General features: G+C 46.1%; 1 protein-coding gene across 1 annotated transcript; it reads left to right on the top strand.

The window, feature by feature from the left end:
• Positions 1 to 2,768: 2,768 nt before the first annotated feature.
• Positions 2,769 to 15,689, top strand: LOC124017661 (zinc finger protein 407-like). Its single transcript, XM_046332920.1, has 3 exons — positions 2,769 to 2,875; positions 5,527 to 9,232; positions 15,571 to 15,689. The coding sequence occupies exons 2-3, from the start codon at positions 5,608 to 5,610 to the stop codon at positions 15,687 to 15,689; spliced, it is 3,744 nt and encodes a 1,247-aa protein (XP_046188876.1). The 5' UTR covers positions 2,769 to 2,875; positions 5,527 to 5,607.
• Positions 15,690 to 17,402: the final 1,713 nt, after the last annotated feature.

Here is a 17,402-nt window from a genome sequence, read left to right as displayed (position 1 = left end):
TTGGTGGGTGGCCCTCTCTTGGCAAGTTTGTTGTGGTGCCATATTCTTTTCATTTTTTAATAATGGATTTAATGGTGCTCTGTGGGATGTTCAAAGTTTTTATATTTTTTTATAACCCAACCCTGATTTCACTTCACCAGTTTGGACTATTTTGTGTATATCCATTACATGAAATCCAAATAAAAATACATTTAAATTGCAGTTTGTAATACAAAAAAATAGGAAAAATGCAAAGGGGGATGAATACTTTTGCAAGGCACTGTAAATGCAGGTATTATTGGTTATGTGTTATTACCAGTATTACTAACTATGGGAACAGCATTTTAGCACCCTCTAGTGTTCTTCTAGGAGAAGCTTGGTCAGGCTTTCATGCAGTGTTTTTTTTAAACGATTACCTTGCAATGGGTTTACATCAAAATGTACATCAAGCCGTCGCAGTTAAAAATCAATAACCATTTGCATTTCTACTTGCAATTATATAATAACTAATCAAATGACCAAAGAGCAAATGTTGGTTTGTTGCGTGAAATCTATTTATTGATGATGACGAGGCATCCTGTAAGGAAATCGGGCAGAGTTTCAGCAAGTGTCCAACATAGTCAGCCCTTCCTCTCTCAGTAGACAGCTAGGTACAAATGACTAATGAACCTAATGAAAAATTGGAGACGGGGGCTGCGTTTCTAACCATCCATGTCATATAATTTTGACTGTGATGAATTAAGCAAAATGACTGGGAAAGTAAACAGTGTACTCAATGCATGGGTATCATTTATCATCTCCTGACCTGATAGACTACCGTATCAATTAAGGCACATGCATTAATCCATTTTCAAACTTCACCAACGAACAGGGATGTGACATGGCTACTGTGATTAATCACTGACCAATGTTAACTGACACATTGTGTGTCTGTCTGGAGTGATGCTCCCACTTGTGGGCTGTATACAATTTCCATTGAAATAGAGCAGTGGAATACAGGGACAGTGCAAAAACAAATATCAGTGCATGTAAGTAAGCAGTGCATGTTTGAGATCAACTACATCGCAGTCAGACTGTGCAGAACACTGATCTACAAATCACCTTGCATCCCAAATCTACACACTATTAGATTATGATTCTGCCTCCCTCGCCTTGCTGGAACTGAGCCTTTGCTCACAGGTGTGCTCATTTGATGCCTGTTGTTGAGCATCTCAATTGTCTAAAAAGTAGGCAAGTTTCCTTTCTGCCATCTCATTTCTTCCATCTCTAATGATGTGTAAGAATGTAGGTCTACAAGTGAAAGCCTGGTAATCAACCTCCATATTTTACCCAGGCTATCATGTCTTGGGGGGCAGATTTTCGGGTTCCCAGTTGTTTTGAGTCTTGGTCAGTGCTATCTGTGATACTTCGGATGTCCCCACCATAATGGCGCGTTCATGTGCTAGTCGGAACTAGGAAACTCTGAAATGTCCGACTTGCTAACCGGTTGTAGTTATATTCGTGCTGCGTTCAACGAATCAGCAAATCGGACATTCTGAGTTTCATAGTTCCGACTAGCATCGAACGCGGCATTAAACACAAATCCATCATGCTTTAAAAAAATTTTTTTTAAATCTCAGAAAAACCAGTATACATACAAGACGTATACAAACAGACAATGATAACATATGCTAGGCTAGGGGGTACAACAAATTACAGATTATACAAAGGTTAAAATATACACACGTATTGATTGTTTTAACAGCTTTCTTATTAGAAGAACGTAGAATGGTCTCAATGTACTGCTCGAATTCCTTATAGAAAAAAAGGAAGTGTTTAAAAAAATATGTAGCACAATTAGATTCATGAGGTAAAATTGTTTTTAAAAAATCCTTATTATAGTTAAGGAAACCGAGCAGCACATTATCCCATAAAAAAAACAAAAGTCATCAAGAATATTAACAATTATAAAACTATGAATATCTTGCCATAATTTATTTTACATGTAGACAATGCCAAAATAATTGCAAAACTCTTTCTGGATGCTCAACACAAAAAGTACAGTTAATATTGATGTCTTTTTGAGTTTCTTCAGGTAATGATTTTCAGGATAATACTTATTGATCATTCTGAAAGAGACCTCTTTGACCTTGTTAATAAGCAGGTATTTGTTTGGTAATAACCATACTTTTTCCCAACAGATATTATTGACAAATGTATTCCAGTAAGTTGTGACACAAGGAATGGATACAATATCCCTTTGAAATAAAGCACGTATAGATCTGTTGTTCTGAGGGAGCAAGGATAAACACATTATTCCTATTGGAGAGTCAACTGGATTAAGCAAGGGTAGTTCAAGAAGGTCTGGTTTACACCTCTAAACAACATGAGAGTTCCAGATGGAATAGCATCAAAAAACCATGGCAAACTCTCTAGGTGTAACGGGGATACTGTAACGAGATAAAAATTCATCATAATTGAGTAACAATCCTCCTGCATTACAAAGTTGACTCACCAGCAGGATATGATTAGTAAACCATTTCTTAAAAAATAAAGACGTGTTTCTATACAAAATATCCATATTGTTCCAAATGAAATACCTATGCGGGGGGAAATTGTTTATATATTAACGACCACGCTAAGAATTATTGTCTATGAACAGCAGATAACATTTATGAGATTCCTACGAAGTTATTGTTACGAAGTAACATAAAATTGAAGCCACCAAAACGGGAGAAGATATAACGACGGATGAAATTTCAATTTGAACTGTCCATCATCCATCTAAATCGGAACTTTCCGAGTTGTCCTGAACACCGCATTAGCTTGCTAGAGTGACGTATGGTACGTGCTACGGTACGCCACTTGTGACCAAGGGGGAAAAGCGCGGACATTGAGAATACTGGGGAAATTGTAGGTAAGCTGTTAAAACTACCATCATATTGATTACTTAAATACGGGTCTATAATTCCTAAAGCATTATGGACATTTACAATTTATGTACAGCAACTGTTTAGCTTATAAACACATGTATTTCAAAGGTCGACATTAGCTTCCTTTTTGGGCCTCTGTGCTGCCGTCGTTTTTAGGGCATAAGAGCAAACAAGTCCCACCTCTATGCCGCACTCATTGGACGACAGTGAAAATACTCTTAACTGATAGGACTGGCTTCACGTAACTCAAATGTCTGTCTCTTGTGTATTTTCATGAATATTTTGAACATATTGGTATCGGAATGATGGTTGACACAAACATGAACCAGTTGGAATGAAATAGCTACATCCAAACCGACCTTGACGCTAATTTCCCAACAGTCGAACATTACTTGACACCCTTGTTCTCAAATGATAAGAAATACGTTTGGAAGGAAGACCCATACATTGAGAAGTTTTGCAGCGCGCCGTACCTACGGTTACTTTAGCTACTTTTGGCAGCACTCTGGTAGCAACTAGCCAGTGGCAGTGTGATAGCCGACCAACAGTGTCGTCAAATTAGATGACGTTAGTAATTTTGCTGCCAATTTATATGCAGAACATTGACCTTAAATATCTCGTACATTCATAACCACCGGACCAACCATGCTAGCAAGCTAGTTAGACCCTCGTGGCTGTAACTGGCTAACGCGAGCTAAAGCTAAGCTAGTTAGCTAAGGAGTTACTAGGTAAGAAAGCCTCCACTCCCAGTTGCAAGAGCCTAGCTCTGTTTAACACTCCGCTCAGTCCAGGGCAACGTGGAGACGGACTGAAAAACGAGTCTTAAGCAGGAAAATAAAGTTTGAATTCGTGCAATTATATGTGAAATGTATCCGATTGTCAAGTGATTAGCACACTTCGTCAGATAATTGTACTCCCTAATTATTTTACTTTAGTCACACACTGTATTTTCTCAATCCAGTAACCACCTGACTTTCTTCCAAGTCTTTAAATTACACTGAACAAAAACATAAACGCAACATGTTAAGTGCTGGTTTCATGAGCTGACATAAGAGATACCAGAAATGTTCTATACACACAAAAAGCTTATTTCTCAAAAATCTGCACACATGTGTTTACATCCCTGTTAGTGAGCATTTCATCCTTAGTCAAGATAATCCATCCATCTGACAGGTGTGGCACATCATAAGCTGATTAAACAGCATGCTCATTACACAGGTGCACCTTGTGCGGGACAATAAAAGGCCACTAAAATGAGCAGTTTTGTCACAACACAATGCCACAGATGTCTCAAGTTTTAAGGGAGTGTGCAATTGGCATGCTGACTGCAGGAATGTCCACCATAGCTGTTGCCAGATAATTACATGTTAATCTCTACCATAAGCCACCTCCAATGTAGTTTTAGAGAATTTGGTAGCATGTCCAACCGGATTCCCAATCGCAGACCACGTGTAACCACGCCAGCCCAGGACCTCCACATCCGGCTTCTTCACCTGTGGGAGGGGTGGGTGCAGAGGAGTATTTATGTCTGTAATATAGCTCTTTTGTGGGAAAAACGAATTCTGATTTGCTGGGCCTGGCTCCCAAGAGGGTGGGCCTATGCCCAACCATGGCAGGCCCCCCGCCCAGTCATGTGATATCCATAGATTAGGGCCTAATTTGCTGATATGAACTGTAACTCAGTAAAATCTTTGAAATTGTTGCATGTTGCGTTTATATTTTTGTTATTACCGTGTAATCTCTCATCAATTTGGACACTATCTTGAAATAAATCAATACTTTGAAGACATGTCCTGGCAAGGCATGTGAGAGGGTGGCTAGACTGGTTACTGGAGCAGGTGGGAAGAGGTTCAGGTGAGGTTTAGTTAATTTAGATTTAAAAATAAATACATCATTGCCTGCTTTTAAAGCAAACTTGACTACGCATATAATTCATTTGACATATTATCTAAATGTTTGAGGAGAGTAGTCATAAAATTCGATGGGGAACAAAATGAGTTCATGTAATGTCACAGTGGGGATTATATTTTTGGCATAAGGTTGAAAAAGATATTGCATAGTAATGAGATTTTGACCAAAATTGGCACCCCATCCAGACAGATGGTGCCTAAATGTAGACTACAGTAGACAGGTCACAAGAAGGGAGAGTGAAATATCTAAGCCGGCTAAGTTCTTAGGAGACTCATCTGTGTCAACCATCAGCTGTACTAAGTCTATTGTATAATGTTTATAAATTAGGTGTCTTTGAAGTTAAATAGATTTAAAGGGGAGAGGTAAATAGAATCTAGGCCTAATTAATTGTAACCTACTTCAATTTATGCTACTGACCACTGCCTTTCCCTGTTTTAAAAATATATATTTTTTAATCAAATGTAACATCATATGCATGCAACGTCAACCACCTTATCATTGAACAGTTTGATTCTAAAATCACTAGATGGCGACCGATACCTACATTTGGCCGACTTGGTTTTTGAACACGCAGAATGATCTCTGAGTAGCCTACTCCAGCTATACAATTTGAAACACAGTTGTGTTATATGAAACACAGTATTGTTTATGTTATATTTATTTTGTTCAGCTAATTTCACAGTCAATTATATGAGTATTGCCCATCTTAAATTTTACTTTACAGGAACAGGATCATAACTTAATTGATTGCTGGAACAGAGTCCAATTTCCTCTTCTCATGTAAAGGCATCAGGAATTGTCTAACATGGACAGAGAATTAAGGTCAGGGAAGGAGATTAATGAGGACACGGTGCCTCATCATGGGGACACAGGACGTGTCTCCACAGAGGAAATGGAAAGTGGAGGAATTCCTCCCCTAGCAAAGAGACCCAGGCCTGATGATGTCACAGATGACAGCACGGGAGAGATTGAGGAGGACACCGGCGGTAAGGTGGCTGATGGGAAGGAGTCAGACCAGCCCCCTCGGGTTGAGGTGAACATTACCCCGGAGACAGGTTACGGCTGTGCCTGTCCCATCTGTGGCTTTGTGGCCAAAACTCCAACTGCCTTGAAGATTCACTCCAAGAGGAAGCACACCGGTCGAGGAAAGACCAGAGGTGTGAGCTCAGCTGAGGTACTTGTTGAAATAGATGGCTCCACAACCGGACCAACAGCACCGACTTCGAATTACAAGACAGGTGGAGACACTGAGGAGAAAGTGAGCAGCAGTGAAGGACAGCAGGATGCCACAGAGAGTCAGAGCCAGGGCACAGACCCAGGGGTTTCTGAGGGGGAGGTGACTACAATAATAGCCCAAGAGGAAATTGCTGAGAAACAAGGGACAGGGAGAGATACTTTTGATATGAAGGTGACTACAATAGCTGCAGAAGAGGAGCAAGAAAAGACCCCCGGTAAGAAGATGGTAGGTAAACGGGGCCCCAAGCCCAAGACTATACATGCTTGCAGCTACTGTGGTCATGAGTTTAGGGACAAGCCAAGCCTAGATACACACATCAAGAGACGCCACACCAAGGAGATGAATTACTTCTGTGAGTTCTGCTTGTACGCCTGTGTGGCAAAGTGCGACTACGAAAAGCACTGCCTTAGTAACAAGCACAACAAACGAGTCGCGGAAAGCAGGGAATCCTCTGGCCTCGCGTCACCCATGGACAAGAAGACAGCCGAACAGGCTCAAATCTTTGCCTCCACGACGACTCAGACCCGGGCGTCCAAGCGTGCGCTCGGTGCCAGGTTCCAGCTGCAGTGCGGGAGTTGTGAATTCAGGGTCAGCAACTCTGCTTTGCTGGAGAGCCACGCTCGGCTAAAGCACCATGGCAAGCATCGCTTCCTCTGTAACGTCTGCCACTACTACACCGCTACCTCCGAGTGGATGGACACGCACGTGTCCTCGGAGAGCCACCAGCGTGTGGCTGAGGAGAAAAACACAGGGTCCTCCTTTGAGGAGTGCGTTGAGAAGGTGAGCAGAGATTCGATCGGTGACGACATGCTGACAGATGACGTGGCAGTAGGGGTCACCGGACACGATGGAGAGCTGCACCCTGATGTTAATGAGGAAGCTGTTGAGGCTGCGAAAGTCGTGTTGGAGAACATGGAAGAGCACATGGACGAGAAAAGCCCCCCCAAGAGGAGGAGAGGCAGGCCAAAGGGGCCCGCTACAACTACATGTGAATACTGTGGCCTTCTCGCCTCCAATAGTACCAATCTAAACGTGCATATTCGTCGTAAGCACAGCCGACAGTACAGCTTCACCTGCAGGCTTTGTTCTTACAACTGTGTGACGAAAGGCGACATGGACCGACACTGTGTCACAAAGAAGCACCTTAAACGCGTGGAGGATGCTAGCAGCGATGGCCAAGTGGACCTGGATACATCAGTGCAGGTCGTGAGTAAGGAGTCAGGCTCTCAGGCCAGCGAGGGTGAGGCTATACATCAGAATAGTCCAGTCAGAGCAGGGTCCATAGGAGAGGAGGGGGCCACGGACAAAACAGGGGAGCTGTCACAAGACGGCGTCAAAGCACAAGTGAGCAGCCCGAAAAAGAGCAAGTACGACTTGGTCAACTCCTGCAGCCATTGCAGCTTCGTAGCTCATTCGATTCCCTCCCTCGACCTCCACGTGAAGAGGAGACACACCCGGGACTTTGAGTTTGTGTGCCTGGCGTGCAGCTACTACGCGGTCACGCGTCGAGAGATGTCTCGCCACGCCGCCACGGACAAGCATAAGCAGAAGAGTGAGGTCTACCTAGAGAACCTGGAGAGCTTTGTGGTGGAAGACCTGGCACAGCCGGAGGAGGAGGCCATGGAGCTGGGGAACAGAGCTGACCCTGATGCTGACAACAATGCTCACTCTGAGGATCCCTCCCCCTCAGTGCCCCCTGACACAGACATAGACCAGCCCACAGGCACAACTACAGACCAGCCTAACATTATAGACACAGACCAACCCACAGACACAGATACAGACCAACCCACAGAGACAGAGCAGCCCAACAACACAGACACAGACCAGCCCCCTATCATCGATACAGAACAACCCACTTACACAGATACAGACCAACCCACAGAGACAGAGCAGCCCAACAACACAGACACAGACCAGCCCCCTATCACTGATACAGAGCAACCCACAGACACAGCTACAGAGCAACCCACAGACACAGCTACAGACCAACCCACAGACACAGCTACAGACCAGCCCACAGCTACAGACCAGCCCACAGACACAGCTACAGACCAGCCCACAGACACAGCTACAGACCAGCCCACAGGCACAGCTACAGACCAGCCCACAGACCAGCCCACAGACACAGCTACAGACCAGCCCACAGCTACAGACCCGCCCACAGACACAGCTACAGACCAGCCCACAGACACAGAGCATATTACCACTAACCCCACACAGACTTCTGACGTTTGGAGCAATGAGCATGCAGCCACAATAGTGGAAGTTAGTGGCACTGTTGTTGAGGAAAACACAGAGATCCAGGTGGCTGGTGAGGCGTCCGGTGGTGGCTCAGAACAAACCAGCAACGAAGCTCCAGGTACGATGGAGCCTCAGGAAGCACCAGCAGAAATCACCATAACACCGCCTGAGGAAGGCCAGAAGGAAGGGGCCGAACCCGAGGCGGAACCAGAGCTATTCTGTTCAGACGACGACGTTGAGATGGCTGATGAGAAACCTGACATCTCTTCCCCAGAGAAACAGCTCACCAGGGCGCTGCCGTTCGACGCTTGCATCATACCTCTCAAGTCCTTGACTGAAGCCGAGCTGGCTTTGCATGAAGAACGCATGGCTCACTCTGTTGAGGGCCACTCTGGCCTGGCTGTAAGTGGCCTGGCCGGGGCGGGCAGTTTTCAGAAGATCAAAAGAACCAAACCTGTAGGGTCTTCAGGTCTGTCCAAGGGGTTAACTCCCAACCCCCGCATCCGCTGCGAGGACTGTGGCTTCGTGGCGGACGGCATGAGCGGCCTCAATGTGCACATCTCCATGAAGCACCCGTCCAAGGAGAAGCACTTCCACTGCATGCTGTGCGGCAAGTCCTTCTACACGGAGAGCAACCTGCACCAGCACCTGACCAGCGCCGCCCACCTGCGCAACGAGCAGGCCAGCATCGAGGAGCTTCCGGAGGGCGGCGCCACCTTCAAGTGCGTGAAGTGCACGGACCCGTTCGAGACGGAGCAGGAGCTCTTCGTGCACATCAAGGAGAAGCACGAGGAGCTGTTGCGCGAGGTCAACAAGTACGTCCTGGAGGACACGGAGCAGATCAACCGCGAGCGCGAGGAGAACCAGGGCAGCGTGTGCAAGCACTGCGGCAAGGTGTGCAAGAGCAGCAACTCCATGGCCTTCCTGGCTCACATCCGCACACACACAGGTACGTCGTCTCCCAAAACATTTATTTGAAAACCTTCACTGCGTTTTTTTTTTTTGTGATACATAATTTAAAAAAAAAAGGTTTAAGGTTTAAAGGTTATTTTAAAGTCATTGATAGCTGCATCACTAATATTTCTAGGTGTTATTATACAGTGTATACCACTTAGAATTGGCCGGGCGTTGTCAATCATTACATGTGTTGGACATCAGGTTTTGAGAGACTGTAGTCGAGCCTATATATTGGGTATCAGGGCCAGGCCGGGTATCAGAGGAGAGGCGTGGTTCACGCAGTGGTGTGAGCTTAAGCCATGCATTGGAGGAAAGGAGAAGGCAAAGACTGAGCTGCCGGAGATGCTAATGGACCGCGGATTGGGATTCCCTGTGCACCGCCTGGTCAAAGACATGTGCGACTCATAATTGATGTGTCCATTACCGAGACTCGTTTGTAATTATAGTCAATAAGTCTCTGTAAATGTGTTAAAGCTTTGGCTAAAAGCATTGGAGACCCAAAGAGAGGTGGGCTAATAATGTAAAATAATCAATGCAGGCGTATTCAAAGCACTTCATTTCCCTTGTGTGTGTGTGTGTGTGTGTGTGTGTGTGTGTGTGTGTGTGTGTGTGTGTGTGTGTGTGTGTGTAACTTGTGTGTGTATGTGTCAGCCTACATGGTGAGCTGATTATCCTCAATCCATTAAGATTTATCTTGTCATTTATAATGCAACTCAGGGTTCGGCTGGTCAGGTCTATGACTGGGGAATGTCTGGCAGGTTAAGAATAGAGGGCGCTCCATTACTCTTCCTTGACCATGTGTATTAATTGCTTTTAAAATCAGCTTAATGTAGGAATGAGAAGTGAGGGCGCCATCAATAAATGCCCTTCTCTGCTTCCTCCGGTCCGTCCCCCTTTCAGCCCAAACTTTAATGGGAGTTTAATTGGAGTACAGGCAGAGCTCTATGCTCGTTCAGGGTGTATTATGTGTCTCTGTGTGTGTGTGTGTGTGTGTCTGAGGTTGTGTGTGTGGAGTGACTGACTAATGGCCGAGGAAGGTTTAGATGTGTGGACCGTCCCGGAGAGTTGAGGGGGGGGGGTGCTGCCACGATGCACTATGGTAGTCTGGTCATGTGGGTCAGAATGCTCAGACACTCAGGCTGCTGCTGCTTTCTCTAAGTGTGTGCCCTTACCCATCACTGAGACGACATGATTAGGCCTACTTCTCTTTGTGATGACCTCTCAACGTCTTAATATGGGGGGAGAGTCGCCATCGTTTCACCATTGCAAACCGGTTCAGGTTGGCATTATGGTCTGTTTGGCCGAGGTACGTCCTACGATTGATTTAATTCAGAAAGATAAAACAACACAAACAGAACAACTAACTGTCTTCACTTTGGCATTACTCCTCATGCCTCTGTGGCTCAACAAAACCACACACTTTGTGGTTACGTGACACGTGGAGACTCACACATACGGTACAGTAAGACTGAAATTGAAATTCTGTTTGTTGTACAGTCGAGTAGTCTGAATGGACCGGCGACATCGATGAGAGTGAGATTACGAGGCCAAATGATCAACATTTTGATTTATCCTTTGTGTGATGTTTTGTTGAATTTGTAATATCCGTTTATGAGCCTACTACAGTGTTTCATATTGTCGTGTAAACAACGCCATTACTCTGGGTCCAGCTGAGGGAAAAGCGTTACTTAAGCAAATGAAAACAGTGACACTTTAAGAAGATGTGTTTATGAAAGTCAAGGGCACATTTGGAGGTCTAGATTTGAGTATTGTCGTTATTTTTTTGAAGGTGGCTTTTTCGATTGAATTATCTCCTTTATTTTGCTAATTTTCTTTGCCTATTTGTAGAATGCACCTATTTCTTAGCATTTTGACACCGTGTGCTAGTTATTATTATTGCTAAGTTCCCTCATTACGTTGAGTTATTCTCTCTTTGTATGTGGTCATTTATCGTGTACACTTCTTCCAGTGCTGTGAAACAGGACTGTGGGGTCCGCCGGTGTTTGGACTGGGAGCACGTCCAGATGGTTTTAATTAAACCAAGATTTTTATTTACTTGATTAATCAGTGAAATCAGGAGATGGTGGGAGGCTGCACGCATTTTTGTCAATTTGTCCCCTGAAAAAAAACCCACTTACATTTTGCCAATGAGGATGCAACTGGATTTGCATTTTGAGCTAAATTGGTCACTTTTTCAATTGATAGAGCTGTCTGACCTTCTGAGGCCTGGGGTGGCTTGAAGTAATGGGCACACACACATAATCACCACACACACTTGCCAAATACACACACACACACACACACACACACACACACACACACACACACACACACACACACACACACACACACACACACACACACACACACACACACACACACACACACACACACACACACACACACACACACACACACACACTGAGTATCTGAAGGTGTAAACAAAACTAGTTGCAGGAGCTTGGTTTGTATGTGTTGGTCTGGCTGTACGATGTCTGATCAGGCCTCTCTTGATAAAAAACGTTATCCTGGGGTGGTAGACAGACATGGATATTATGTTCCCACAATATTTGATGAGAAAATTCAACACTGGAAAACAAATCGGTCCCTTTAAATATGTTTTAAAACGGGTTTGCCATTTTGCCGGTATTTTGGCAATCATGTCCTTTATCTACACCCCCAGAGTCAGATGAACTTGTGGATACCATGTTTATGTCTCTGTGTCCAGTGTGAAGGAAGAGAGGTCGTTTTTGCAAGCTAATGCTAACTAGCGTTAATGCAATGACTGATAGTCTATGGGTATCTGCTAGCATTGCCAAAATCCTGAAGTATCCCTTGAACATTCTGAAAATGAGGCTAACAAGTAAGGCTTTGAGGAGAGGAGAGGAGCATTTTGAGAGACTTTTTCAATTGAGAGCTGTCTGAGAGAGAGAGAGAGAGAGAGAGAGAGAGAGAGAGAGAGAGAGAGAGAGAGAGAGAGAGAGAGAGAGAGAGAGAGAGAGAGAGACTGCATTGATGGTCAATTTCAGTTTCATGGAGGCTGTTTAAGTGGAGTATTAACATGGTGAGACGTGAGAAGGGAGGGATGCTGCATCCATCTCCTCCTGCCATGTCTCATACTGGCCAGATCCTCTCCCTCTGCGCCTGTCACTCGCTTCACCTCGGCTTGGGCGTGTGTTTGTTTTGGGGAGCGCATCATAGGGGTGTGTATCAATGCTAAGAGAAGAGGCCCGATTCACCGGCGCTCATGTGTTTTAACGCCCCCCCCCTCGCCTGTTTGCAGGCCTTGTTAGCACGCGTGTGCCTTTCCGTCTTCGTTACCAGCTTAGAATTCAACGCGTCGTACTTCCAGCTCACGGCAAGTGAACCGTGTATGAACAAATTAGTCATCTACACAAAGTGCTTAATCAAATCAGTGGCTGCCCCTGAAATAAGCACACACACACACACACACACACACACACACACACACACACACACACACACACACACACACACACACACACACACACACACACACATATTGCAATGAGTCTTGGGATATTCACTGGGAGAGCGGATTGCATAGCGGGTATATTATAGAAGGTTTCCTGTCAGATTAGTGTGTCATACTGGAGAACTGCTGCTTTAGACTGTCTGCATGGGACCTGGTCCTAGTCTGTCTGCATGGGACCTGGCCCTAGTCTGTCTGCATGGGACCTGGCCCTAGTGTGTCTGCATGGGACCTGGCCCTAGTCTGTCTGCATGGGACCTGGCCCTAGTCTGTCTGCATGGGACCTGGCCCTAGTCTGTCTGCATGGGACCTGGCCCTAGTCTGTCTGCATGGGACCTGGCCCTAGTCTGTCTGCATGGGACCTGGCCCTAGTCTGTCTGCATGGGACCTGGCCCTAGTCTGTCTGCATGGGACCTGGCCCTAGTCTGTCTGCATGGGACCTGGCCCTAGTCTGTCTGCATGGGACCTGGCCCTAGTCTGTCTGCATGGGACCTGGCCCTAATCTGTCTGCATGGGACCTGGCCCTAGTCTGTCTGCATGGGACCTGGCCCTAGTCTGTCTGCATGGGACCTGGCCCTAGTCTGTCTGCATGGGACCTGGCCCTAGTCTGTCTGCATGGGACCTGGCCCTAGTCTGTCTGCATGGGACCTGGCCCTAGTGTGTCTGCATGGGACCTGGCCCTAGTGTGTCTGCATGGGACCTGGCCCTAGTCTGTCTGCATGGGACCTGGCCCTAGTCTGTCTGCATGGGACCTGGCCCTAGTCTGTCTGCATGGGACCTGGCCCTAGTCTGTCTGCATGGGACCTGGCCCTAATCTGTCTGCATGGGACCTGGCCCTAGTCTGTCTGCATGGGACCTGGCCCTAGTGTGTCTGCATGGGACCTGGCCCTAATCTGTCTGCATGGGACCTGGCCCTAGTCTGTCTGCATGGGACCTGGCCCTAGTCTGTCTGCATGGGACCTGGCCCTAGTCTGTCTGCATGGGACCTGGCCCTAGTCTGTCTGCATTGGACCCGGCCCTAGTCTGTCAGTTTGCATGGGACCCGGCCCTAGTCTGTCTGCATGGGACCTGGCCCTAGTCTGTCTGCATGGGACCTGGCCCTAGTCTGTCTGCATGGGACCTGGCCCTAGTCTGTCTGCATGGGACCCGGCCCTAGTCTGTCTGCATGGGACCCGGCCCTAGTCTGTCTGCATGGGACCCGGCCCTAGTCTGTCTGCATGGGACCCGGCCCTAGTCTGTCTGCATGGGACCTGGCCCTAGTCTGTCTGCATGGGACCTGGCCCTAGTCTGTCTGCATGGGACCTGGCCCATAGTCTGTCTGCATGGGACCCGGCCCCTAGTCTATCTGCATAGGATCTGGCCCCTAGTCTGTCTGCATGGGACCTGCCCCTAGTCTGTCTGCATGGGACCTGCCCTAGTTTGTCTGCATGGGACCTGCCCCGAGTCTGTCTGCATGGGACCTGGCCCTAGTCTGTCTGCATGGGACCTGGCCCTAGTCTGTCTGCATGGGACCTGGCCCTAGTCTGTCTGCATGGGACCTGGCCCTAGTCTATGCGGAACCATCGACATGAATGGCCCTTACTTGTAGTTGCATACACATCTTGTGTATATTCTACACAAAGAAATAAAGGCTGGGGTTCAATTCATTTGGGAAAAATAGCACTGTTGTTGCGTTCATGAGTTGACTTATGCTTAAATGTTATAACTAGTCTAACTGAAACATCATTGGACTATTATTTTGGGGCATATTTACAATGCTACAGTACTATTCCGTGGCATGCTGCAGCGCTTGTTTGATTGAACAGGCCTTCCCCAGTCAGTGTGTTCTATTAGCCTAGGGGGTGGTGTGGCCATCATGGGCGCTGACGATCCATAGCAGCCCCCTCACTCGCTCTGCTGCTCTTAAATGACAAATGGCGGGCAGAGACTGTGCCACTCTCTCAAACGCCACTGCCACCCCACCCTCCCCATTTTATTAACGAGAATAATTAGAAGGATACCTCCCTGCAAAGCCAGGCAGAGTGATTAGCGCTTTTAATGATGGAACCTGGTAGTGAGTGCACACAAAATGGATTTACGTGTCCTGCCTGACCTTTGGTATCCCAATTTACGCATCCAGAAGCAAAAGAAGGAAGAGTAGGGAAGAGAGAGATGGAGAGAGCGACAGGGAAAGATGGTGAGGAGGAGATTGAAGGAGAGAAAAGCCATGTACTCACTGTAGGAGCATGTGTTTTTTTATACAGTACCAGTCAAAGGTTTGGACACACCTACTCATTCAAGGATTTTTCTTTATTTGGACTATTTTCTACAATGTAGAATAATGTAGAAAACTACGAAATAACACACATGGAGTCATACATGTAGTATCCCCCCAAAAATATGTTATATTTGACATTCTTCAAAGTGGCCACCCGTTGCCTTCATAACAGCTTTGCACCCTCTTGGCATTCTCTCAACTAGCTTATTTCATCGTTTTGATCTATGTCCTGGCCTCAGGGTGTCTGGTTGTTTTACAGTCGATCTTGGGCAGTAAAATAGCACAGTAGCAGTGAAGAATGTTCCAAATTTCAACAACCTGACTAACAACAAGAATTCACCGCGTCATCGTTCAGTCTCACCATCTCTGCAATTGTGCAAAGATCTTTCCGTTTGAATGTTATTAAAGAATGTGCCTCCATGTCGCCCCCCCCCCCCCCCTGGCCTTATGGCTCTACTCTACCTTCACCACTACATCTACAACCACTACTTGCTTTTTATTATACTGTTTATAGTCATTTGTGTGTTTTTTCCCCCAATAGATAAAGTAGGATCAATTGACTTCACTTATTGTTCTGCAGGATCGAAGCCATTCAAGTGCAAAATCTGCAACTTTGCCACCGCCCAGCTGGGTGACGCCAGGAACCACGTGAAGAGACACCTGGGCATGAGAGAGTACAAGTGCCACATCTGTGGGTGAGTAGCACAGTCCGTGACTAGTCACTACCTTTTCAACTGGGGATGCCTGGGTTGGGTTCATTGAGTTCCAAACGGAAGAAAAAAGGTCAGAAACGGAAGGAAACCGCAAGGTACTATCTGAACTTAAGACGAAACATTTGTTTCCCTTTTACGTTGCTACTGTCTTATTGGGTTTTTAAGTCATTTTTGCCATTTAGGTTGGATCACAGGAAAAAGATCCTCTTGCTCTGCAAACCATTCTTTTTTTCTCTTATTGTGATATGTTCCAATACAATCTGTCACGTCTCACCATAGTCAACATTTATAGCGCGACAGCGCAGGGCCTATAAAACTTAAAATGCTTCTGCGTCTCTTTCGTACTGCATTTAGGCCAAGCTCCGTTCAGTTGGTTTCATTCCCATGCTTGATCTTCCTACCATCCTACTGTGTTCACATGGACATGTAGGACTGTTTCTGTGTCATTTGGAAATGTGCTAGATAGCAGGACCTTCAGCTTGTACCACGCTCTCTGCGCCTCTGTGATACAGAGATGAGGGCGTGTAGTTATTTAGGCTCCCTCAATGCTTCCGTGTAAACTGTTTAAATGTCTTCCGTTTAGTTCGGCTGCTCCGTTTTCCTTCTGCCACAGTCGAGTGGAATGACCGCGTGTTTTAGTCGCCGCCGCCGTTCACAAACGTTTTACAGAAGGGAAAACAGATTGTTGTTAAGCACAGCTACCTCTAATGAGGAAAAAGACTTGTGTTTCACAAGCCCTGCACACACACACACACACACACACAAGTGCCCAAATGTGTGTATGTGTGCACATATTCACTTGGTCAACCCTAACACATTTATAGCAATTGGGGAAAAGGCTTTAGCTGTGTGTGAGACAGGCAGACAGGCAGACAGGCAGACAGGCAGAGGCAGACAGGCAGACAGGCAGACAGACAGACAGACAGACAGACAGACAGACAGACAGACAGACAGACAGACAGACAGACAGACAGACAGACAGACAGACAGACAGACAGACAGACAGACAGACAGACAGACAGACAGACAGACAGACAGACAGACAGACAGACAGAACGAACACAGTTCTCCAATGTGCCTGACTTCCTTTAAATGAGTCTACTAAATACAGCTTCTGGTTTCACAAATCATGCGGATGGAGGAGCTATCTCCCGCCTGAGCCAGACACTGGTGACAAATCGGCCGTGTGTGTGTGTGTGTGTGTGTGTGTGTGTGTGTGTGTGTGTGTGTGTGTGTGTGTGTGTGTGTGTGTGTGTGTGTGTGTGTGTGTGTGTGTGTGTGTGTGTGTGTGTGTGTGTGTGTGTGTGCGCGCGCTCACTACTGACTGATCACCGTGGCAACTTTCCTCTTGACTAAAGAGCAGCAAACAAAGAACAGACCAGAAACACCCTCATTAAGGCCAAAGTAGACATACTCTCTCTTCCTAAAGTATCCAGATGAGATAATATAGGCCCACATATATGTGGCTAATCTGAATGCAGAGCTGTTGCTAATGGTTGTTCGTGTCTCAGTTAATGCAATTTCCCTTTTTCGGTTTGGGCTGACCTAGAAAGTGAGATTACAATGTAGGCTGGCCATTAGGCATTCTGTTGCACACACTGGGTGAGGTGATATTTTGCGAAACAAAACCCTCTTTATCTAATGAAATCGTTTCTCATTATTACGATTTATCATCTTGATTACAATAGCTGAAGTGTTA

This window comes from Oncorhynchus gorbuscha, unplaced genomic scaffold (assembly GCF_021184085.1).
Source record: "Oncorhynchus gorbuscha isolate QuinsamMale2020 ecotype Even-year unplaced genomic scaffold, OgorEven_v1.0 Un_scaffold_3:::fragment_4:::debris, whole genome shotgun sequence".
Lineage (NCBI taxonomy): Eukaryota > Metazoa > Chordata > Actinopteri > Salmoniformes > Salmonidae > Oncorhynchus > Oncorhynchus gorbuscha.
The sequence above is the reverse complement of the archived record's forward strand: the minus strand, read 5'-3'. Positions and strand labels throughout refer to the sequence as shown.

Excerpts from the sequence above, each read along its gene's own strand:
- LOC124017661 (XM_046332920.1), top strand. The coding sequence starts at position 5,608 with ATGGACAGAGAATTAAGGTCAGGGAAGGAGATTAATGAGGACACGGTG. Across the intron at positions 9,233-15,570 it reads TCACATCCGCACACACACAG|GATCGAAGCCATTCAAGTGC; the intron begins GTACGTCGTCTC and ends ATTGTTCTGCAG.